Here is a 25,479-nt window from a genome sequence, read left to right on the forward strand (position 1 = left end):
TCCTAAAAGTACCGTAGAACCATGCGCCAAGGGCCCAGCCCAAAGAGACCCTGACCAATCACGGGCGTTCCCGATTGCTTCATGGGGCGGAGCCCGAGGAAAGACCAATGACTTATGTAGCTTTTGCTACAGCCCGCCCCCTTACCCGGGCTGGACCAATCTGAGGGAGTTTCTAGAGATGGCTTGTCAGCACCGCGCTCGAATCCTTCCCTGTTGGCCGGGCATCTTAAAGATACAGGTACAACGGGACGAGACAAAAGAGGAAAAAAAAAGGGGGAAGTGGGAGCGTAGGCGCATTACTCCCCCTGTGAGCGCCAGATGGCGCCAAAGCAAAATAGGAGGGGGCATGTGTGGGGAACTCCAGAAAAGTAGGACTCAGAAATGAAGGGCTCCGTGGAGAATCCCAGAGATGGAGAGCTGCTAACCAAAGGTCAGCAGTTCGGATCCACAAGCCGCCGCTTAGAAACCCTTTGGGACAGTTCCACTCTGTCCTGTAGGGTCGCTATGAGTTGGAATCGACTTGACAGCAACCAGTTTTTTGGTTTCAGATCTCTCAGGGTTTACGGACACGGAGTACCCGCTCTAGACCTCCACCACACTATTTGGAAGAGATTGAGAGGAAAGAGCGGCTCAAGGTCAGACAGGACTAGGACCCAGGCCTTTAGTCCCACTTCGGTTCCCTACCCCAGCTGTTTCCTGTGTTTGGAAGGACTTAGCTCAGGTTACTGGCCTTAAGGGAAGAAATCAATCGGCCCTCCTCCCTGCCCTCAGTGTAGATGACAGGGCCCTGGAACACAGGGCCTGCTGTGGTCCGACCGCCCCCCACATATTACACACAGCAAGCAAAGCCTTCTTCTGGTTCTCTGAAGACCCCAAGCTCATTTACATTAGAGGATTTATGAGCTGACAAACTGTGGAATTGTTATTTCAAATCTAAGAACCACTGAGTTATTGTTAATGGAAAGAGCAGAGATAAAACCCAAGAACAGGTTTAGTGGTGTAAATCATTACTTGTCTACTAAGGGCCACTATCTTGGCTCTCCAGGAGTTTAAAGAGGCCTGGAGTTTGGTGGAAGTGAAAGAATAAGAAAGTGAAGGAAATGGTGGAGAGTCCGATTTTAGAAATTAAGATCCCCAATGTGTGGCAGTTCCACTTCTAAGTATATACCCGAGGGAAAATAACCCACTGCTGTTGAGTCGATTCCTATAGGACAGAGTAGAACTGCCCCATAGTATCCAAGGAGTGCCTGGTGGATTCAAACTGCCAACCTTTTGGTTAGCAGCCATAGCACTTAACCACTACACTACCAGGGTTTCCCCGAGGGAAAATAGTGCATATATATATATATACAAGTATATGCATACAAGAAGTTTATTGCAGTCTCGTTTGTAATGGTGAAAAATTGAAATAAGCCAAATGGCCATCAACAGAACAATGAGTACATTGAGATAAATTCATACAGTTCCATTACATTGAATGCAAGCAACAGAAACAAGTTTGAACTGGTTTGAACAAGAAAGGGGAATTTATCATAAGGAACAAGAATGTCCTTTGGGATATAGTTCGGCCTCAGGAATAAACTGGAACTGGAGTAGCTGTTTTAAGCATTTTGCATATATTCTTATACAGTCCTCACAGAAACTGTGAGTTAGGTAATATTATCATTCCCATTTTATAGATAAGGAAGAGAGAAGTAAAGTAACTTATTCAAGATCAATATCTAGATCCTAAACTATTCCATGAAGCCATTCTTAAAGTAAACAACAGTTTAGCCCAATTAATATTTGCCTCAAGCATACCCCTTGCTGTCTGGTTGATTCTGGCTCATAGTAACCCTAAAGGATAGAGTAGAATTGCTCCATAGGGTTTCCAAGGAGTGGCTGCTGGATTCGAACTGCTGAACTTTTTGTTAGCAGCCGTAGGGCTTAAGCACTGGGCCACCGGGGCTCCCAGTGGCACAGTGGTTAAGACCTCAGCTGCCAACCAAAAGGTTGGCAGTTCAAATCCACCAGCCGCTCCTGGAAGACCCTATGGGACAATTCTACTCTGTCATATCAGGTCACTATGAGTGGAATTGACTCAACGGCAATGGGTTTTGCCTCAAGCATGGCGCTCTTATAAAGAATATATGAGTGTAAACTGATAACAGTTAATCTAAAGCACAGATGAGAACTTTAAGGGGCAGAGAGCCTAAATTAATGGTGATGAAACAATCTGGATAGAGATGGAATGACGATACAATGTGAAGTACGTGACCAATGTTGTTGAACTGTTCACGTGGAAATTGTGAGTGGGTGTATGTTTGGTTGTGTATATTGCCACCAAAAATAAATAAGATATTAAACAAACAAAAATATCAATATCTAATAAGGTGGTAGAGCCAGGTTTCAAATCTAGGCAGTTTGACTTCAGAGTTTGTGTTATTAAGCATGCTTCAGTATATTGCCTCAGATAATGGTAAGTAGGAAACCCTGGTGGCATAGTGGTTAAGTGCTACGACTGCTAACCAAAGGGTCGGCAGTTTGAATCTGCCAGGTGCTCCTTGAAAACTCTATGGGGCAGTTCTACTCTGTCCTTTAGGCTCGCTGTGACTCGATGGCACTGGATTTGGTTTTGGTTTTTGGAATGATAAGTATATGAAGAAAATTTTAAATGTTATGGTATTTTAAACACTATGAAAAATGATTGGGGGCAACTTTAGATTTTTTTTTTTTCTTTTTTAGATTACATGGTCCAGGGAAGATGTGATAGATACTGTTGGTTACCTACTTAACTGTCTTTCCCCCTTCTGCATTTTTACAGAACCATGATTTTGTTTTGGGGTCCACTCCTCCCCAATTCGTTCTACAAATCATTGTGGTCTCATTGCCTTGGCCATTGGTTTATGAGTGAGCATTGACCTAGTTCTTGACAATGACAAGTAAGAAGAAGTCTGTGGGGATTTCTGGTAAAGGTTCTTAATTCTTTAAAAAAAAAAAAAAGACACAGGATGTTTCTACCTTTAGATGTTGGTATGTGAGAATAGGAATGTGAGGAGAGCTAGCCATAGGCTGAGACTGGCAGATCAGCAAGGACCTGGATCCTTGATAACATTGCCAAGCCACTTCCTTTACAACTCCAGAAATGCCTGAAGTAGGGGTTCTGGTTATTTAAGATAATGAATCTCTTAATAGGTGAAATCTACTTTTAGTTGGGTTTTCTGATACTTGCCTTTGAGAAAGTGACATTTAAGCTGAGCAAAAATCATGATGAATCAAGTTCTAGGTAGAGAAAGCAACCAGTGGAAAGTCTTGGCATGTTCTAAATTCAAAAAGAATTCCAGCGTGGGACGGGGAATAATGGTTGCATATGGCATTGGAGAAGTAAACTGAGGCCAGATCAAAAAGAGCCTTGTCAACCATGGATTTTAAGTTGGATTTTATTTGAAGTATTATGAAAATCTTCTGGAGAGTTTTAAGCAGGGGAGTGATATGATCATATTTTATATTTATGAGCTTTCTAGCTGCTGTGTTGAGAATGAATTAGAGGAGAGTAAGAGGAAGCAGAAAGACCAGTTAAGGAAGTTATTACAGTTGTCCAGGCAAGAGATCATGGTAATGGAATACTACTCAGCCAGGAAGAGAAATGAAATCTTGATACATATTACAATGTGGATGGAGCTTGAAGGGTATTATGCTAGTGAAATAAGTTAATCATAAAAGACAAACATTGTATGACCTCACTTATATGAAAAGACAAGAACTGGCAAATGTATACAGACCAAAGTTTATTAGTGGTTCCCAGGGGTGGTAGGGAGGGGAAAGGGGGGTTATTGCTTATAGACTATTGAGTTTCAGTTTACAGTGATGGGAAAATCGAGTTAAGGGTAGGGTTGCACAGCCAATTAATGTAATTTCTGTCAATAAGTTATACATCTGTAAAAAGTTGAACTGGAAAAAGCTATGTGATAGATATATTTACAACAAAACAACATCATCAACAACAAAAGAATAGCTCCTAAGGCTGCTTATGTACAACCATGGGATTTGGTTTCTCAGTTTGGAGGTTTAGGGTTATGATTTCACGGGACATCCCAGTTAATTGGCCTAATAATGTGTTTAATGCTTCTGTTCTATCTCCTAGTTGCATAGTGCTTGGGGCTTTAAAAGCTTACAAGTGGCCACCAAAGGTACAACAATTGGTTTCTATTCACCTGGAGCAACAGGGGCAGAGGAAAGTCGGAAACAGGAGGAGAAAATGGGTGTGTGGCTAATTGCCTCCATGAACAATTGCCTCCTTTGCTCTGCTGTTGTTAGGTGCCATCAAACTGGTTCTGACTGAAAGCAACCCTAACTACTGCAGAACGAAAAACTACCTGGTCCTGTGCCATCCCCACAATTGTAGCTATGTTCGAGCCCATTGTTGCAGCCACTGTGTTAGTCCATCTTGTTGAGGATCTTCCTCTCTTTTGCTGACCCTCCACTCTACCAAGCAAGACGTCATTCTCCAGGGACTGGTCCCTCCTAATAACATGTCCAAACTGTGTGAGACAAGGTTTCGCCATCCTTGCTTCTAAGGAGCTCTCTGGCTATATTTCTTCTAAGACAGATTCGTTCTTTCTTCTGGAAGTCCATGATATAGTCAATATTCTTCATCAACACCTTTGGCCTTCCTTATTCATTGTCCAGCTTTGAGACGAGAAGAACTGGGTGATGCCCAGCTACCATTTCTGAACATTTTGATCAAAGATTCTATAGAAGAATCCTGATTAAAAGGGGCCAAAGGGAGGAAAATGCAGAAAATAATTTCAAATTCTCATGGAATTCAGACTTCTTGGAGCAATGGAGACTGGATGAATCCCTGAAACTGTTGCCCTGAGATAATTTTTAAACCTTAAAGCAGAAATACTCCCCTGATGTCTTCTTAAAACCAAACAATAATAATAAAAAAAAATAGTTTAGCTTAATTAGTAAAGAATGTCTGCCTTATCAATTGGTCTCAACCCACCTGGAGTAAAGGAGAATGAAGAACACCAAAGACACAAGGTAATTATGAGCCTAAGAGACAGAATGGGCCACATAAACCAGAGACTACATCAGCCTGAGATCAGAAGAACTAGATGGTGCCCAGCTACAACTGATGACTGCCCTGACAGGGAACATAACAGAGAACCCCTGAGGGAGCAGGAGATCAGTGGGATGCAGACCCCAAGTTCTCGTAAAAAGACTAGACTTAATGGTCTGACTGAGACTAGAACGTCCCCAGTGGTCACGGTCCCCAAACCTTCTGTTAGCCCAAGACAGGAACCATTCCCAAAGCCAACTCTTCAAACAGGGATTGGACTCGAAAAAGGGATAGTAAACGATACTGGTGAAGAATGAGCTGCTTGGATCAAGTAGACACATGAGACTATGTTGGCATCTCTTGTCTGGAGGGGAGATGAGAGGGCAGAGGGGGCAGAAGCTGGCTGAATGGACACAAAAAGGGGACAGCGAAGGGGAGTGTGCTGTCTCATTAGGGGGAGAGCAATTAGGAGTATATAGCAAGGTGTATATAAATTTTTGTATGAGAGACTGACTTGATTTGTAAACTTTCACTTAAAGCACAATAAAAAAAAAGAATGTTTGCCTTCAGCGTTGTGCTCTTAAGATTTATCTAATGAGATCAAACTGACAACAGCAACAGCAGTTCAAAAGATTACATAGGAAACTTAGGGGGCAATGAGTTTGTATTAATGGGAGAGAAACAATTCAGAAAAGAAGGGTGAGAACAGTTGCACAACCAGAAGAATGTAATCAGTGTCACTGAATTTTATGTGTAAAAAGTGTTGAGTTGATATATATTCTGCTGTTTATATGCTCAACAACAACACATAAATTATTTACATAAAACAAGAGAGAAATGATGGTGACTTGGGCCAGGGTAATGGTGGGCGAAAATGGAGAGAAGTGCATGTACTGGGGACATATTGTGGAGACCTTATTGGTTTTCAAGTGAGGGATGGGAAGAACTGTAGCATCAACCATGGCTTACAGGTTTTGAGTGTTGAGCAATGTGGTAGATGGATGGTGACTCATACTGGGATGGGGAAGATGAGGTGCAGGATTGAACATGTGTGGCATCACAAGTTTGGTTAATATGAATGTCAAGTTGGCAGGTAGATTTATAAGCCTAAGGTTTAGAGGAGAGGTCAGGGCTAGAGATTCAGATTTGGTTGTCTTGGTGAGTAAGACAGTATTTAAAGGCATTGAACTGGAGGAGAATAACTGAGACAAGAATCTAAGTAGACCTTGATTTGGGGTACTTTACCATTTAACAGTTGAGTAAAGGAGAAGCAGCAAGTGAGACAGGAGAAAAATCAGCAGAGTGTTGTGTCATGGAGACGAAGAGAAGAAAGTGCTCCAGAATGAATGGACACTGCTGAGCTACCGGGTGAGTTGAGAACTCAGAATTAGCCACTGGGTAGGCAAAATGCAGGTTGGGTTGGATATGGGGAATGGGAGAAATTAGCCACTGGGTAGGCAAAATGCAGGTTGGGTTGGATATGGGGAATGGGAGAAAAGAGGGAATCTTGAGTAACTCTTGGATTTCTGGCCTGAATAACTGGATGCATAGTTTTGCCAGTCGTTGAAATGAAGATACAGAAGACCAGAGGTGGGAGCTGGGCTGGGAGAGAAGATAATGAATTCAGTCTGGGACACGTTGAATCTAAGATGGCTCTAGGATATCCAGGTGGAGATATCCAGCACCAAATGGACATACAGGTCTGAAGTCCAGAGCACTGGGCTGCCTTATGGATCTGGGAGCTGGAAATATAAGCAGCCAAGTACCTCCCCTAGCACCTTTCCTGGCCATTTGCTAAGCTACAGCCAGAGCTGCTCCAGACAAAAAAAAACGAACTCTTTTACTGGAGTGCAAAATATCACTTGGAGCGCAGCTTTATCAGGAGTCCTCTGCATCTCAGGTTTGGAAGACTCAGGGACTAGGACTTCTAGAGGCCACAGGTGAGATGGTTCTTGGAGATTGACAGGAACCAGAAGGCACTGTCTCTGGGGCTGCCAATGCCTCCTTCCTCCTAGGAGATCCCGGGCTGAGCTGTAAGGTTCTTGTAAAGCATCTTGCAGGGACATCCTCTGAAAAAAAAAAGAAGACCTACCAAATTCAGCTCCAGCACAGCACAGAATTAGAGGTAAGGAGTAAATGGGGAAGGAAGAGGCCACCATGTGGGTGGGGAGGGGAAACAGATCAGAACATATGGACTTCTCACCCCAGACTCTTCCCTGTCCCTCACCCTCCACACCCAGTCAGCCTTTTCCATTCTCCTCAGACACATTTGGCAATCAGACCACCCTGCTTTATAAGGCTATCCCCCGACCCCCGCCCCCAGGAGACCAGGTGTCTTCTAGGCCTGCTGTACAGCTGCTAGTCTGTTTCGCTGGAGCAGGCGTATAAATGTTTAATGACAGGATGGACAGAGTGGGGCAGGCAAACATGCACATAAGCACACATGCTTTCTGCTACTCAAGAGCTCAGCCATCTTTTCCACTACAGCCAGGCTGGTGTGACTGGTTTGTTTGGGAATTTCGGGAGTGGAGGTAGCTACAAGCTAGAAAACAAAATAGAGGCCCAGAAGCCCCCGGGGGTAAGTAAGCCTGGCAGAATGGTGTGGGGGTGGGGGAACCTGGACCAGTCAGGTCCCAGAGAGATCAGGGTGTGATAGGAAACTGGAAGTCAGGTGATTGAGAAACCCCCTATCAATGTGCCCTTGGGAAGGATACATCTCTTCCCTGAGCCTCAGTTTCCCTCTCTATATAATGGGGATCTGGCTTAGGTACACTGGGAGGACACCACATACCACCACACTGTTATTATTGGAGGTAAATCCATCCATAAGCCTTGTTAGTTTTGAAATGGGGGATGGGAAAAAGTGCTGCTATTATTAAAAATCATATTTGTTCTTACTGGATTTTCAGGGGAAGTTATAAAGGAGGCCTTTAGGGATCTCTAGCTTAGCCCATTCAGGCCCGGGGAGTACCCAACACCTTGAGACGGCTTTCCCCAACCCACCTTTCCAACTTCATCCCCCTATACACTTGCTAAAATCTAGGCAAATGTTCCCCTGCCCCCCATTTCCCCTCCCTGCCTTTGCTCACACAGCTCTCTCCATTTGGAATGCCCATCTCCCTTCCTTGGACACCCAAATCCAAATTCCACCTATCCTGCAGAGCCTGCAGATGGCCGGCCAGAGGCCACCTCCTCTGGGAAGCCTTTGTAAACTTCCTCAAAAAGGAAATAATTTGGCCTTCTATTGCACTTCATCCTCCGTAGTTCTCATGGCACGTACCACTTTTCACCCAATCTGGGGGCAATCGGTGCTGCTGTCCTACACCTCCCCCTAGACTGGAGCCTACTAGAGAACAGAAGCAGTGTCAGGCTTCTGTCACCCTAGGGACTGGTGCTTGAATAGATATAATAAGTATTTATTTATAGGAGCACATCTCATGGGATCCCCCATAACTTTCCTGGCACAGGTGGGCATGGCTGTGCCTATTTTATAGATGAGGAAACTGAAGCCAAGAGAGCTCAGGAGATCACCCAAAAGGTCAAAGGCTGGAGCTTACCAGCGCTCCCAGTGTTCCTCAGCAAATGAAAGAAGTCTCCCTGACTGCAAGGGAGTAAAAGAGGCAGCTCACATGTGCTTGTGATGTGCTGGAGTCACCTTGCCACTGCCTTCTGTCCTTATTCTTTATCTTGCCCTTTCTATTCCTCTAGCTGCAGCTTCCTTTCTTTTTTCTTTTCTTCTTTGGCTACGCTTTCTTTTTCTTTCTCTTCCTTTTCCTCCATTGCCTTCCCTCCTTCTGTTTATATCTGTGGTTCTGTTCTGATTCCCAACCAAGGCCCTGTTCCCTCCACTACCCGCTACTTCCATTTTGCTGCCAAGTCTCTCCCCAGGGAAAGGTTGGGTACCTACCTTGTTCTCAACCAATTAGTGATGTCAGAGTCTTTGCCCCAGCTTTAACCGCTTCTAGGTTAGCTGAGCAAACCCAGGCCAGGGAAGGATCTAATCATTCTCCTCCCCTTTTCTACTGCCTCCTCAAGCTAGAGAGCAGGCAATGAGGACCAAGGGCCAAATTTCTTCTCTGAAGCCTAGTTTTAAGAGATTGGTTGGTACCAGCTTCCACTGCTAGGAGACACAAAGAACAAGGAAAGTGTGGAGAGAGTGCCAGGGTCCCCCAGTGTGTATCTCATTCATTCATTTCATCATTCATTCACTATATCCTGAACACTAACTATATACCAGGCACTGTTCTATGTGCTGGGGATACAGGATATCCCAGCCATCTTGGAGCTTACATACCAGCAGAAGGGGACAATTATAAAACAAACTAACAAATCCTCAAAATACAGATCAGGATTAGAGTTATGAAGCTAGTGAATAGGATGATAAATTGGAGAGTAGGTAGGTGTTGGCTTGGAGGTCAAGGAGGGCCTTTACGAAGAGGTTTTATCTGAGCTGAAACAGGGCTAAGAATGAGTCAGCCAATGCCCTGACAGGGAACACAACAGAGAATCCCTGATGGAGCAGGAGAGCAGTAGGATGCAGACCTCAAATTCTCGTAAAAAGAACAGACTTAATGGTCTGACTGAGACCAGAAGGAGGTCATGGTCCCCAGACCTTCTGTTAGCCCAAGACTGGAACCATTCCCAAAGGCAACTCTCCAGACAGAGATTGGACTAGACTATAAGCTAGAAAATGATACTGGTGAGGATTGAGCTTCTTGGCTGAAGTAGACACTTGAGACTATGTGGGCAGCTCCTGTCTGGAGGGGAGATGAGAAGGCAGAGGGGGACAGAAGCTGGCTGAATGGACATGGGGAATACGGGGTGGAGAGGAGTGTGCTGTGTCACTGGGGGGAGAGCAACTAGGAGTACATAGCAAGGCGTGTGTAAATTTTTGTATGAGAGACTGACTTGATTTGTAAACTTAAAGTATTAAAAAAAAAAAAAAAAAGCTTGAAAAGAATGAGTCAGCCAAGTAGATAGCCTGAGGTAAGGTTCCAGGCACGGAAGATCTTGATTTGTTTAAATCATCACAGGAAAGCTATTGAGCTAGAGTTTAATGAGAGGGTCAGGGAGAGTGCAAGGAGAGAATGTTAGAGATTTATAGCAGGAGTAGGAATATACAGAGTCTTGCGGCCCATGGGAAAGAGTTGGGATTTTATGGAAAGCCAAAAGAGATTTGAGCAGGAGGAAAACTAATTGAATTTACTATTGTTGTTAAGTCAGTACTCTTTACATTATTAACTACGGCATGATTACATTTCATTTGCTATGCAAGGTTTTGTTTTTGGCTGGAATGGATAACTGCCTCTTTTTTTTTTTTTTAATTTTTTAAATTGTGCTTTCAGTGAAAGTTTATAAATCAAGTCAGCCTCTCATACAAAAACTTGCTGTGTACCCCCAGGTGCTCTCCCCCTAAGAAGACAGCACACTCCTCTCCACCCTGTATTCCCTGTGTCCATTCAACCGGCTCCTGTCCCCCTCTGCCTTCTCATCTCAACTCCAGACAGGAGCCGCCCACGTAGTCTCATGTGTCTACCTGAGCCAAGAAGCTCACTCCTCACCAGTATCATTTTCTGTCTTATAGTTCTAACTGCCTTATTTTATTTTCCTTTCCTAGTTTTTCTATGCATCTTCCTCCACTCCTGATGCCCCGTTCTTCTTCATATAGTCTAGGTTCTCAGATTATTTGCTCAGCATACAGATTGAATAAGTATAGTGAAAGGATACAACCCTGATTGACACAGTGGCTGCAACAATGGGCTCAAGCATAACAACGATTGTAAGGATGGTGCAGGACCGGGCAGTGTTTTGTTCTGTGGTACCTAGGGCTGCTATGAGTCGGAACTGACTCAACGGCACCCAACAACAAGAACAAATTTTTGTATAGTTATCATGAATTCTTTTTCCAACTTACATTAGCCTTCCAATGCAATTTTCCACACAATTAAATGTATCAAAAAATAATAATAATTTTTTTTTTTTTTTTTTAATGTATCAGCGTTCTATCAATTCTTTTTTTTTTTTTTTTTCTGGAAGCCTTCTAGGCTCCTGCTCCAGCATGAACTTGTTGTCCTTTAGGCCTGCTGTACAGCTGCTATCCTGGAACCTCCCTTCACCTCTCTCTTGGGCTGGGCCACCCATTTCCTGGATCTTAGATTTTATCCTTCTTATTTTACTTGTTTTGCTGGAGTACATCTTCCATTAGTTTCACGAGGAAGAGTACATGGGAGGAAACCATTTTGTCATCTTGCATATCTAAAAATATCTTTATTTTACTTGTTTGAAAATTGTGGCTGATTAACGAATTCTGCAAAGAAAGGAACTTCCCCTCAGAATTTTGGAGCCTTTGCTTGTCTTTTAACTTCCAAATGCTGTTGAGAAGTATGTTACCTTTCTTATCCACATACCTTTATATGGGATTCCACCCCCACCCCGGAAGATTTTAGGGTGTCTAATGAAGGAAACCCTGGTGGCGTAGTGGTTAAGTGCTACGGCTGCTAACCAAAGGGTCGGCTGTTTGAATCCACCAGGTGCTCCTTGGAAACTCTATGGGGCAGTTCTACTCTGTCCTATAGGGTCACTATGAGTCGGAATCGACTGACGGCACTGGGTTTGGTTTTTTAACGGTTAGAAACATGGATTCTGGAGTTTGTGTGACCTTGAACAAATTTGTTAATCTCCCTGCACCTCAGTTTCCTCATTTGCAAAATGGGGTTGTTAGGTTAAACAAATCAGTATCTATAAAGCACTTAGAACAGTGCGTGGCAAAGAGTAAGAGCTAGCTACACATTTGATTTTATTATTATCAGGATGTCTTTATCTGTGGAATTTTGAAATTTCATACTAAAATTAGTGTCTTTTTTCATTCACTACACTGGGAATTCAAGAAGTATGTGAGAATTATTATTTTAAGTTTTTGGAACTTTCTTCTATTATTTTTAATAATTTCCTTGCTACCATCTGCTTTATTCCCTTTCTGGAATGCCTCTTAGAGTTCCTGGCTCACCTCTGATTTTCATACATTTTTTTCTTCTGTTGTATATGTCTTTTATGTTCTTTCTGATGAATTCTCTCAACTTTATCATCTGAATTTTCTACTGAATTTTTTTAATTTTAGTTATCTTTTTGTGGCTTTTAGTGTTTTGTTTTTTATCTTTTCATAGCTATCTTACCTTCTTTGAGATATTTACAGCTTTTTTTTTTTAAGTTTCCTTCTGCCCCCTGTATTGCCTCTTTCCTGAGTTTCTTTTTTTCTTTGCTTCGGCTTCTTTCAAGCTGGATCTTTGACCGCTCATATTTAAGAAGGAAGCATTAAAGAGCTTAATGAGGTTGAGGGAGGCTTTTCAACTGGGAGTCTTCACAGTAGAGGAAGTGAGCAGACTGTTACACTGGGCGACCCCCCCACCCCCAAAATGTTGGTATTTATAGGTCTTTTTTTACTGGACAATCATATTCTCCAATCCTTCTGCGCGAGGCAGGGGCAGGTGTAAAGTTCTCAGCCAGTCTTTTTTAAGTAGCTAAGCTGACGAATATGAGTCCACAGCAGTGGGTTTAGTGGAAGCTGAGGAAGGGGGCCAGGGCAGTCTGTTTTCAGTTTTTATTCTTCTGTTTTCAGTCAGGTTTCTTGGGCCTGCTGTCTCTGACTTTGAAGTCATTTTTAATTCACATTTTCTTTTTTTAATTGTACTTCAGATGGAAGCTTACAGAGCAAACTAGTTTCTCATTAAACAATACACGTATTGTTTTGTGACATGGGTTGCCAACCCCACGATATGTCAACACTCCCCTTCTTGACCTTCGGTTCCCCATTACCAGCTTTCCTGTCCCCTCCTGCCTTCTTGTCCTTGCCCCTGGGCTGCTGTGCCCATTTTTTGTTTTATGGGCCTGTCTAACCTTTCACTGAAGGGTGAATCTCATGAGTGACTTCATGACTGAGCTGTAAGGGTGTCCGGGGGTCCATACTCTTAGATTTCTCCAGTCTCTATCAGACCAGTTTTTGTTTTTTTTTTTATGAGTTAGAATTTTGTTCTACATTTTTCTCCATCTCTGTCCAGGACCCTCTTGTGATAATTCACATTTTCTAGATAATAAAAACCTCCCTTTATCAGTAGAGATGAGAGGCAGTCATCTGGCTACATATGGGGTGGGGGGTAGAGCGGAAAGGCTGATTCCAAAGATCTAATTACCCTGTTATGATGAACTTTCAACCAGTATGTTTTTATCCCCACTCCTCACTCCCCACCTTGCTTAGTACCTTCAGAGCATATCTCCTTGCTTCTGGCAATGAAGGCATTTACATTTTGGTTTCCTTTATTCTGTTAAATCAGTTACCCCCTAGTCCTTGGGCTTATACCTGTTTTCAGTACTTTGCTGTCACCTCAGGAGAAAGGTGCAAACCTAAATCTAGGTGTTTGTTAAATTCCCTGGGCCAGGATCAGGAAAAGAACTTTCACGCTGCATTTTGCCAGATTCTATATGCATCCATTGGTTCATTTTATAAGGCTGTGAAAGAAATATTCAGAGCTCTAAGAAACCACACATTAGCCAGAAGAACTTTTCAACAGTTTTATTTTTGCCAGAAATTAATCTTTATTGATTAAATCATCAGGAATTCATTTTCAACACAAGATTTAACATCTTAATGACCACCAAGGCCTGGGCTCTGGGGCTTGCTCTGTCTCTCCAGACCTTAATGAGGTTTAGAGGGAGAAACATCATTAACAGAGACCAAGTCAGATGGTTACAGATCCTCCTTTCTGGACAAGCTGCTCAATTCTTGTCCAGAGTAGGAAAGAACCAATTCTTCAGAAAATCTAATCAACAATTTGACATGGCATTATACAATTTCTCTTTTAATTAACAATTTATCCATATTGGTCCAAACTTATTTGCTTCTAATCTAAATGTTTTTTCGCTTTGCAATTTACTTTTTTTGTGTGCATGTTAATATACTTTGAATAAATCATCTCCTTCCCTGTGCAGAAATGAATCAACCCAGTGCAAAGAAACATTCCTCAAACTAAATAGCCTTGCCTTCTCTTCCTGCAAAAGAGGAAACAGATTATTCTGCTCCTCTTCTCCCCAGGAGATGAACAAATCTCCCTCCAAAGTCCGAAATGTTACTTCTGGCCTTGGAATGTGCATAAAGACAGCCTTTGATGAGCTGATTCAAATCATTTAGAAAGGGCAGCTGGAATCACTAGGCAGACAGCCTTCTTTGGAAGTTTTTTCTTCTTAAAATGAATTCTTGAGAATTGTCCACGACTGTATATAAAGGCTCTAAGGTCCAAACAGCTTCTGCTATTCCATCTCATAAGGTAGGCTCAGAGGAGGCATTGAAATTGTCAGGAACAAGAGTAGTCGCAGTGGTTCCCCGAGGTAGGACCTCAATAACTCGAGGCTTGTCAATGATCCGCGCCGTCCGGTTTCCCTTTTCTACAATGCCGACGATCCAGGCTTGATGACCTTCTCCGTACTTGGAAGATTTGATTTCGGAACAAAAGCGAGCCGCCTGTTCTCTTGGCAGACAAATCAGTAGTCCTCCAGAGGTTTCTGCTGAAGTTCCCTGAAGGAGCCCAAATCTTCCGCTGGCCTTACTGATGGCAGCCATCTTGGCAATGATCGGCAGATTATGAATGACAAAGGACACCTCATTTCTTTGCTGTCGTGCAAGGTTCTGAGAGTGTCCTAGAATGCCAAAGCCCGTGATATCTGTAGCCGCATGGGCATTAAATGTGTGCATTAATCCAGCAGCAGTTCTGTTGAGGGTAGCCATATTGAACATAGCTTCCTGATAGGCCAGCTCTACCTCTTCTCTGGAGACCACCATCTTTATCTTATTCCATCTTTCTGGATTATCTAGCCATTGGTGGGCATTGACAGCAACTTGGGTTCCTAAGGGTTTCGTCAGCACAAGCACGTCCCCAACAACTGCACTGTCAGGCATGATGAACTCATTTGGCTGACATACCACGGTGGCAACTCCACCTATGATAATCCAAGGGTTTATCACCGTTTGTCCACCAGTCACTGCAGTGCCTCCCTCCTCTGCAGCATCTCGAAAGCCTTTGATCATGAGCGGTGTTACCTTTTCTCGTTCTTCCTCGCTCATATTCTGGCTGACACTGAGTAACATCAGCATGTTGTCACATTCAGTAATGCCCATGGCGTAAAGGTCACTCAGCACGTTGGCACAAGCTATGCGACCCATCATGTAAGGGTCTTCCACCAGGGGGTAAAAGAAGTCGGTGGTCTGGATCAGTGACAGACCTCCGTGCCTCAGGGGTATAACACAGGAATCCAACCCAATGCCCAGGGATGGTAAGGTGGGGCTGGGTCCCGACCCGGCTGGCAGGCCAGCTTCCTGGATCGCCTCCTCATGGCCTTCAACCAGGGTCCGGCCCAGCGGGGGCCGCATGTCGGGCCGCGTCAGTCCCGCCAGGAGTTTGAGCAGCGTCTCCTGGGGGACCTTGCAGCCTCAGCCCTTCATGCCCGAGAAGCCCGTCAGCCGCCAGCTCGGATTCAGGCCCAACGCCTGGGGTTCGAAGGGCCGGTAGCTCGAGAAGCCGCGACCGAGAGAAAAGCCCGCCGGGCCCGAGGAACCTTCCGCCACCGCCATAGCCTCTCCGCTGGCGCCCGTGGCCGCGGCTTCTGCCATCACGCCTGTCCCACAGAGACACAAGTGATAAGGGAACAGGCCCCTTTTATTTTCTGCTCAAGTCAATATGAAGTAATCGTCAGGTATTACCCGCAGGGATTCTCGCCAGCACGACCCGCACCTCACTACGCGCTCCCGGCCTTCCTGAAGTGGGAGTCGCTAGCCTCCCTTACTTATAAACCTGGTGATTGACAGCCAAGTCACCCAATGACACTTTGCCTCCGGGAGGCGGGCTTCCTGTAGCCTAAAAGGTGCCTTACAAACCGACTATCCGCTTGCAAAATTCGTGGAAGCGATATTGGGAAACGTCACGTGTTGTGGTTCCTTCCCCTTCTAATTTAAATGATCTCTTGGGATTGGCTGGCGGAACTCGGCTCACCTAGTTGGTTTAGCAAGGCCAGCATTCTCCCAGCCCAAGGAGATCTGTCATTTGGCAAGGCTCGTGACCGTCAGAATTGTCCAAGGGTCATTTTACAGCGCACATCATCGATCTAGCGTAGGAAAACAGCCTAGGGAAAAATCGGAAGGAATAATGAGAAATTACGTTGCAACTGTTAGGTAAACAAACTGCAGCATCAAAACAATGAAATTCTAAAACGAATTTTAAAGAATTTCAGGACTCAAAGTCCAGACACCTGCATGGTTTCTGCTGCCGTTTCTGCCGCTGTGTGTCACCGTCTCTCTCAGAGCATCAGTTGACTCATCTGTACAACAGAGAAGCTTCCCTAGTCTCTTTCATTATAAAGTTTCTATCTCTCTCTAAATTAATATATCTGAGAATCTGTGGTGTATCAAAATTACAACTGCACGTAATACATTTGACTCAGCAGTTCCAGGTCTAGGTCTTTATCCTACAGATTTGCTCACCAGTGTGGGACATGATACATGCCAAGGTTATTTATTGATGTGTTGTTTGTAATACTACATACTGAAAACAACTGAAATGTTTATCAATTGATTAAAATTAAACTTGTGATACATTTATATAATAGAGACTACTCTGCAACTGTAAGAAATAATGAAAACAAGTGTGTAATTATATTAATGATAATAGTTATGGTTTTAATAGCCAAAGTTTTAAATACTTTATATATATTAACTAATTTCTTATAAAAACCGTATGAGTTAGGATTCTTTTCACCATTTTACAGATAAGGAATATGAGACAGAGAGTATAAATGACCTGTTTAAGTCACAGTCAGTTTAGAGTGGAGGTGGGATATGAACTCAGACAGTCTTCTCCAGAGACCAAACTCTTACTTACCAAGTTATACTGCCTACGATGTTTATTAAGTGAAACAAGGGAGTTGCAGAACGGTATGTATAAAAAAAAAAATTGTAGAGAATGCTAATATTTGTCATAAAGGGGAAAAATATATGCATAGCATACATCTGGAAGGATAATCACCAGAAAGTGGTAATACTGGTTGCCTCTGGGGAGGGGAATGAGGTGGCTGAACAACAGGAGACTTTACATTGTATCACTCTTTTGAAACTTTAAAAAAATACTTGCAAACAGTTGAATGCATTACCTACTTAAGTAATTGCTTATGGGAGTATAAATTATGAGATTATAAATTGGTGCAACCATTTCGGGAAAGAATTTGGCTTTAGCTAATAAAGCTGAACACGTACAAACCCAGTGACCCAGCAATTCCACTTGTAAGAAATGCCCTGGTGAAACTCTTGCACATGCCCAGGGACGCCTGTACAAGAATGACTATAACATCAAAATACTGGAAACAACCTAAATGCCTGTTAACAGGGGAATGCATAAATAACTTGTGGTATGATCACACTATGGAATATTCTTTATCTTTGAAAATGAATGAATTAAAGCTATAGGCATCATCAGTATGGATAATCTCAAAAATAAAATGTTAGGAATAAGGAGTAAGTTAGAAGAATACATAAACTAAGATTCCATTTATAGAAAATTCAAAACAAGGCAAAACTTAATACAGTATGTGGTTCAGAGATACATAAATTATAAAAACTTTTTAAAAAAGAGAATGATTAGTACAAGATTTACCATAGTGGTTACATCTGAGGAGAGGTACATAGGGGCTTTGGGGCTATGTTAAACTTTTTTGGGGGGCTGGGTGGTGGGTACATGGGTATTGTTCTTTAAACTGTACATATGTATTTTCCCCACATTCCTTTTGTCAAGTATCCTATATTTCAACAGTAAGAAAGGAAAAGCATGCTGTATTTCAGAATTAAAAAAATAATATAGTAAAAATATATATGGAAGCTAAGGCCTAGGTTTGACCTTTGGGTCTGCTATCAGTGAATTATATGATCTTGAGGAAGTTTAATTTTCACTTCTGTAAAATGAGTATCATTACCTCTGCTTATATCTGGTTTAAGGATCATATGGAAATCACAGGAAAAGTTCTTTGCCAAATGTGAAGGATGTAATTGAGTGTTTTTGCTATCTCTAAAGGAGAAAGCAAAAACACTCAAATACATCTGTAATCACCTTGCCTGAGTTAAACAGTGACTAGATGAGGTGTCCCTGGTTATATGCTCTCTTGGTTCTTTAGACATTCCCTCCGAGCACTCAGCACAGTTTATACTTCTTTAATCATGGGATAATGTCACGGACTATCTGTCTGCCCACTAGTCCCTAAGCTCCACAGGGCAATGGCTGCTCTGTTTTGGTCACCCTTGTTTCCCTGGCACTTTGCATGGTAATAACTGCTTGATCAGTGATGAACCCACTGGGCTCAGAACAACAAATTCATGTGCCCTTGTGCAAGCTATTGGATCCACCTGGCCCACTGCTAGAGGGGCACGCAAAGCACCCTGTTTATCTTGCTCTTGTTTTTCAGTGAATGATCCATTGAGCTATGTTTACCGTTTGAGGGTGAGGCATGTGGGTCAGAGATTACAAAGGCAAAAACATGGGGGTGGCCCTGGAGAAGCAGGCAAAGAAGAGAGGTGAGGTTTAAAAGAATAACATGATCCGAGTACCAGCCCTTCATTTGTGTTCCACACACAACAAAAGCACTGAGGCTAGTTATGTTTTATTTTTCCATTACGATAATAATTTAGAGTTATAACAAAATACTTAAAGGTTCAATCTACTTAAGCTTTTTTTTTTTTTTCTAACTACAAAAGCAGTCTGTCGTCACTGTAGAAAAATCACAAAATACAGCTTAGTAAAATGGAGGAAAGTTAAAATCACTTGAAATCCCATGTCCTGAAGAGTAGTACTCTTAACAGGTTAACATATAGTGTTTAAGACATTTTCCGTCATATCTGTATAGGGCCACCACCTCACACTCAATTACACGGAGCACCCCAAGCCCCTACCCTTTGTGGAGCAATGTATACATTTGTATGTATGTAGTTTTTTTTTTTTTATGTACATATATATGGAAACCCTGGTGGCACAGTGGTTAAGTCTACGGCTGCTAACCAAAAGGTCAGCAGTTTGGATCCACCAGGTGCTCCTTGGAAACCCTGTGGGGCAGTTCTACTCTGTCCTACAGAGTTGCTATGAGTCAGAATCCACTCGACGGCAATGGGTGGTGGTGGGTGGATACATATATAGGGAGCCCGGGTGGTACAGCGGTTAAGAGCTTGGCTACTAACCAAAAGGTTGGCAGTTCGAATCCACCAGCCACTCCTTGGAAACCCTGTAGGGCAGTTCTACTCTGCTGCGTAGGGTCATTATGAGTCAGAATTGACTCAACGGCAATGGGTTTGGTTTTTTCAGTATAACCTAAAAAAAAAAAAAAAAAAAAACTCTTGCCGTCGAGTTGATTCTGACTCATAGCGACCCTATAGGACAGAGTAGAACTGCCCCATAGAGTTTCCAAGGAGCACTTTGTGGATTTGAACTGCTGATCTTTTGGTTAGCAGCCATAGCGCTTAACCATTACACCACCAGGGTTTCCTTTTGGTATATATATATATATTTACAAAAATGATATCATCCCATTTATTTCTAGCAAGAAATAAAGACTGGAAAATACCTGGCACGTTATAGATGCTCACTGTGCTAGGCACTGGAGATACAGCAGTGAAAACAATAGACAAAAATCCCTGTCCATGGAGCTGATGTACTAGCAGGGAGAGACAGCAATAAATAAGATCAATCATTTGTTAGTTAGGGATAGATGTTAAGGAGAAAGAATGAAGCCTGGAGGGGTGGACCCTAGGAAGTGTGGTTTTGAGTGTGTCTGTGTATGATTGAAACTTTAGACATGTCGCCAGTGGAGGCCTCACTGAGAAGGTGATTTTGAAGTAAAGATCTGAATGAAGTGAGGAATAACCATGCAGATATCTAGAAAGAGTGTTTTAGGCAGAGAATATCAAGTGCAAAGGTCCTGAGGCAGGAGTGTGCCTGGGGTATTCCAAGAACAGCAAGGAGGCCAGGGTGACTGGTACATAGTAAGGGAGGGGAGTGGTAGGATATGAGGCCAGAGAGGTGTGGAAGGGTGCGGGGAAATGGCACGTGATGTTGGCATCACAGATCACTGATCTGACTTATGCTGTAGCTTTTCATCTGAATTCAAACCCCAGAGATACAGAACCTCTGAAGTTTCTTTCCCATCAGTCTGAGCCTCCACCACCCTGGGCCAACATCCAGGTCAGTGTCCGCATTGCTGGACCTTGACTTGGGACTGACCCAGGCTATGCATAGCCCCAGTTTCCAACCTCCACCTCCTCCAAGCTTGCCTCATGGGACTTCCAGCAACAGGCTCTGCTTCAGGAAACCTGAGACATAACACCTACAGCCCCAGCCCTCACACTCTCACCACCTTCCACCATCCCAAATGGCCCAGGAAGCTTCAGCTTTGTATCTGGGGCAAATGTGAGAAGCCCTGGTGAGTCACTTTTTGCCATAGAACAGAGAAAGACACAAGTAGAGAAAGACTCAGAGCAATGACAAATGAGAACACAGAGAGCGGAGGATATGTAGATGGTGGCTTTGAATGAGGTAAGGGACAGAGTCATTCGGTAACCTGGGGGAAGAGCATTCCAGGCAGAGAAGCAGCCATGGCAAAGGCCTGGAGACAGAGCCAGCCTGATGTGTTGGAGGAACAGGAAGGTGGCCTGTGTAGCTGGTGATGCGTGGGCACGAGAAAGCAGAAGGAGGTGATGTCAGAGAGGCAATGAAGGCCAGATTGGGCAAGGCCTTGTGGCCACCGTAAGGCATTTGGCTTTAACTCTGGGTGCGGTGGCGCCATTGGAGGTTTTTGACATGATCCCTCTGGCTGTGCATCAGGACCATCTAAAGCATCCTGTTTATCTTTCTTGTTATCTTGTTTTTTCTGAGAGATCCAATGAACTACATCTACCGTTTGGGGCCAAACATGTAAGTCAGAGATTACAAAGGTGAAAACCTGGGAGTGGATGAAGGTAAATGGGATGCGGGGGAGTGGAAGCAGAGAGACAATGAGGAGGCTTCTGCAGAAATCCCAGGGAGAAATGATGGTGGTGTGCACCAGTGTGGTAACACTGGAAACAATAAGAGGTCGTCAGATTCTGGGTATATTTTGTAGAGCCAATAGGATTTTCTTCCTGATGCAAGATCTGATGGTTCATGGGAAGGATTTTTGGACTCTGTTCTAAGAGAAGAAGGAATCCACAGCAGGGTTTTAAACAGAGGAGCGACATGGTTGGATTTGTGTTTTTGAAAGATCAGTCTGGCTGCTGCATGGAGAATAGATTGGAGGGGCCAGAAGAAGCAGAGGACCAGTGAGGGAGGGTGATAGCTTAGACTAGGGTAGAGTAGGGTGGAGGAGTGGACAGAAGAAAGTATAGCTTTCACCTGCCTGTGGGCCTTTGCACAGGCTACTCTCAAACACCTGAAAGCCCTTTATGTCCGACAGACACGACTTCAAGATTCCAGAAAGCCCCTTTCCTATGATTCCATACCCCTGGGCTTACCTATGTTCTACCTTTATCCTGCTAGGTTTTCTCTGATGCCTGAGAGCTCCTCACAACTGGGGCCATGGCTCACTAAGCACTATAAGCCCAAGTCCCAGCATGGAGGCTGGTCCAGGGAAGGTCTTATAGAGCATTTGTTGAATGAATAAATGAAGGAAAGAATGTGAATGAGGAAAGTACTCAACATCTTGTTATTCAGAGCTCCCCAAAACATTGCAATTCCTTCATTATTATTCCTTCCTGACTATAAAATGTGTCCATCATAAAAAATATTAGATGTAAACCCTAGCTTATGAAAGCTCCCCTAAACCTCGTCAGTATACTCTAGAGCTAACTCAATATATCTCTCAACTCTAGTAATAACAACCAGGCAGAGTTCAGTGAGTATTCACCATCCCCAATTTCTTAAATGTATACAGCTAAAATCCGAAGAGGCAGAGATGTGGGAGAATGAGAGAGGCTGAGTAAGATAGACTCCCTGCCTAATAGACAAATGAGATGTAATGTGCAGTTTTGTAACTTGCTTTTTTTTATACTTATATTATCATGACCAGCTTTCTATGAAAGATGATACAGAGAAGTTGTGAGCTGGCATTAGAGGATTGGGAAGATTTTGACAAGTGATAAAGGGGCACACATGTTCTTTTTTTTTTTTAAATGAGCAGGCAATTACTTAGATGAAAGGGGTTGGGACAAGAAAGAACTTTGCAGCAGAGGGAACAGCTAACAAGTGCCTGCAGGAATGAACTGCAAGGGGCTGATGCAGACCAGACTCAGGAGAATGGCCAAGTTCTGGAGGGCATGACATGCATACATCCCTTCTGCACCTGCTTCTCCTTCTAGGGCTGACAGTGTACACTTTCCTAAGTAAATGTCCTCTTTCTCTTAAAAATCCCATTTTCCTGTTTATTTCCTTTCTCTCAATCCTTCCTTTTTCTTCTTGGCCCAGAAGGGTGCCTGGTGGCACACCTGCTACTATCTCATCCCAACTCTGCAGGCCATAAAGGTGTTTATCTGAAAATTGGCAGTAATTCTGCTTTCCCTGCCCTGTCCACTTTCAGGGCCACCTGTGACTGCATGTACATTCTGATCAAAGAGGATAAGCTTGTCAGAGAGACTGAAGAAGGAAAGTAGGACATGAGAGTAAAGGGAGAGGTTAGGCTAAGTTATGGATAATATTGGTCTTTACCCAGGTAACAAATGACTTTTGACATATCTGCCTAGCCCACAGCTTCCACCTGAAAACAACCTGGGTGTGAGAGTGTAGTGGCCGTAGCTGATTAGTATGGAGCACACATTTGACTTCAACTGGGCCAACCAGATTTTCCCTCCTAAACTATGGAAATTCAGAGATCTTAGTCAGCCTCCATGGTCTCTATAATTAAGTACGTGTAAAGTTGGGAATTGAGGCCGCCATCTTTAACCAAAGGAAAAGGTGGCTCGTAGAGAGTGTTGGGAGAATGGAAGAGACGTGATGCTCTCTTCTAGCCACCTGGGAGACCTAGTAGTACTTCGGTTCCTCTAAGGGCCTCATGATATCCCTTAAACAAATTTATTCTTTTAGTTTCAACCAGATTAAATGGACTACTATTACTAGCCACATGTGAGCTTTGGCCAAGACCCTCTAAAGTAACAGGAAGTCATCCAGAGCTTTGAAGGGAGACATCCAAAGCTCCTGAAGGGGCTTCAGGGAATATTCAGCTGGAGGAGGAGTGGCAATGGGAGCTGAAGAGAGTTCAGTAGGTGGTGAGGTTAGGTAAGCAACCTTCCTAATCATTTAGGTATTGGAGATAGCTGCTGCGTCCCCTCGCCCCACTCCCACCCTCAACACTTCACCTCATGTGCAAACACATTATATAGTAACAAGTCCTCCAGGTTCTGTTTGATTTGTATATTTTCTAGATGCACTCAAGCCACCTGGTCAGAAGATGGGACATGTTTTCCTTTTTCCCATTGATGTAGGATGATGTCAGGGAGTTCACTTTGCTTGGTGTAACAAGACAGGCATTTTACATGTAACAGGACAAACTTAGGCTTTGTCTGCCTTGGAAGTTCAAGAATGGCTGGAGAGAGCTGAGGTGCATTTTGGTGGGGAGGAGGGGTCATACTAGAATGAACTTGACCCAGGAACACAATCTTAGTTGTCAGAGGGGAATAGAGATCGTCCCTATAGCATAGTGACTGTTCAAACGACTGCCTCTTGATCTGTGTAGTGGTTCCTCATGAGCACAATTAGGTGTTCTGGAGTTCCCATTCTTTGCAATGTTATCCATAATTTGTTATGATCCATACAGTGGAATGCCTTCGCGTAGTCAATAAAACACAGGTAAACATCCTTCTGGTATTCTCTGCTTTCAGCCAGGATCCATCTGACATCAGCAACACATAAGCCCCCACAGTATGACTAACTGACAGACCCGTGGGGGAAAACTTATGAGATACAGCAAAAACAGTCCTAAAAGGGAAATTTATAACTGTAAAGATGTACATTAAAAAAGAAGACCAACCCAACCCAGTGCCGTTGAGTCAATTCTGATCCTAAATTAATAACCTAACCGTATGCCCGAAGGAACTAGAAAAAGAAGAGCAAACTATATGTAAAGGTAGCAGAAGGAAGAAAAGAATAAAGATTAGAGTAGAGATAAATGAAATAAAGAAAAGAAAAATAATAGAGAAAATCAGTGAAACCAAAATGTGGTTCTTTGAAAAGATCAACAAAATTGACAAACTTTTAGCTGATTGACTAAGAAAAAATGAGAAAATGCAAACTACTAAAATCAGAAATGAAAGTGGGGACATTATTACTGATTTTATAGAAATAAAAAAAATTAGAATACTATAAACAGTTGTACACCAACAAACTGATAACCTAGATGAAACGGAGAAATTCCTAGAAACACACAAACTACTAAAACTGAATCAGGAAGAAATAGAAAATCTGAATAGACTTATGACAAGTAAGGAGATTGAATCAGTAATGAAAAACCTCCCAACAAAGTAAAGTCCAGGACCACATGGCTTCTCTGGTGAAACACATTTAAAGAGGTATTAACACTAGTTCTTCTCAAATTCTTCCCAAAAATTTAAGAGGAGAGAATATTTCCTAACTCATTCTTTGAGATCACATTACTCTGACACCTAAGGTAGACAAAGACTACAAGAAGACTAGAGACCAGTAAATACCCCTTCTGAATGTATGTGCAGAAATTCACAACAAAATACTAGGAAATTGAATTCAGCAGCATGTTACCGCCATAGCCAAGTAGGATTTATTCCAGAAATTCATGGGTGAATCAATATGCAAAAATCAATTAATTCAAGATATCACATTAATAAAAGAAAAAAAAACCCACATAATCATTTCAATAGATACAGAAAAAGCATTTGACAAAATTCAATAAAAACCCACCCAAACAGAACCAACCTGTTAGAGATAATAAGTGAATTTAGCAAAGTTGCAGGATACAAAATCAACATGCAAAGGTCAGCTGTATCTCTATACACCAGCAATGAACAACCCAAAAAGGAAATTAAGAAAATAATTTCATTTACAATAGCATCAAAAAGTATAAAATACTTAGGAATAAATTTAACCAAGGAGTTAAAAATTTGTACAGGAAAAACTGTAACATTGCTTTAACTTTTCAGAAAACATTTATTTTCACATCATATTGAACATTTGAATCCAGTATTTTGCAGGGCAGTGTGAAGAGGTAAATAATAAAAGAGAGACTGAATTTTAAGACTCATTTATGCTTCTGTATAAATCAGACCATGTAATACTTCTTTTTACTAGACAGAAAAATAGCTACCCTCTCCTAACTTAACATTCCAATATTACTGTCAAATATTTTTAAACAATACTTTCCTCACA

The 25,479-nt window shown here is 42.8% G+C and overlaps 1 protein-coding gene across 1 annotated transcript; it reads right to left on the reverse strand.

Moving 5' to 3' along the window:
- Window positions 1–13,595: 13,595 nt before the first annotated feature.
- On the reverse strand, window positions 13,596–15,883 carry SEPHS2 (selenophosphate synthetase 2). Its single transcript, XM_010598516.3, has one exon. It carries the CDS (start codon window positions 15,699–15,701, stop codon window positions 14,355–14,357), a length of 1,347 nt encoding a protein of 448 aa, XP_010596818.2. The 5' UTR covers window positions 15,702–15,883; the 3' UTR covers window positions 13,596–14,354.
- Between the last annotated feature and the right edge of the window lie 9,596 nt (window positions 15,884–25,479).

Source organism: Loxodonta africana, chromosome 12 (assembly GCF_030014295.1).
Source record: "Loxodonta africana isolate mLoxAfr1 chromosome 12, mLoxAfr1.hap2, whole genome shotgun sequence".
In the NCBI taxonomy this organism is placed as follows: Eukaryota; Metazoa; Chordata; class Mammalia; order Proboscidea; family Elephantidae; genus Loxodonta; species Loxodonta africana.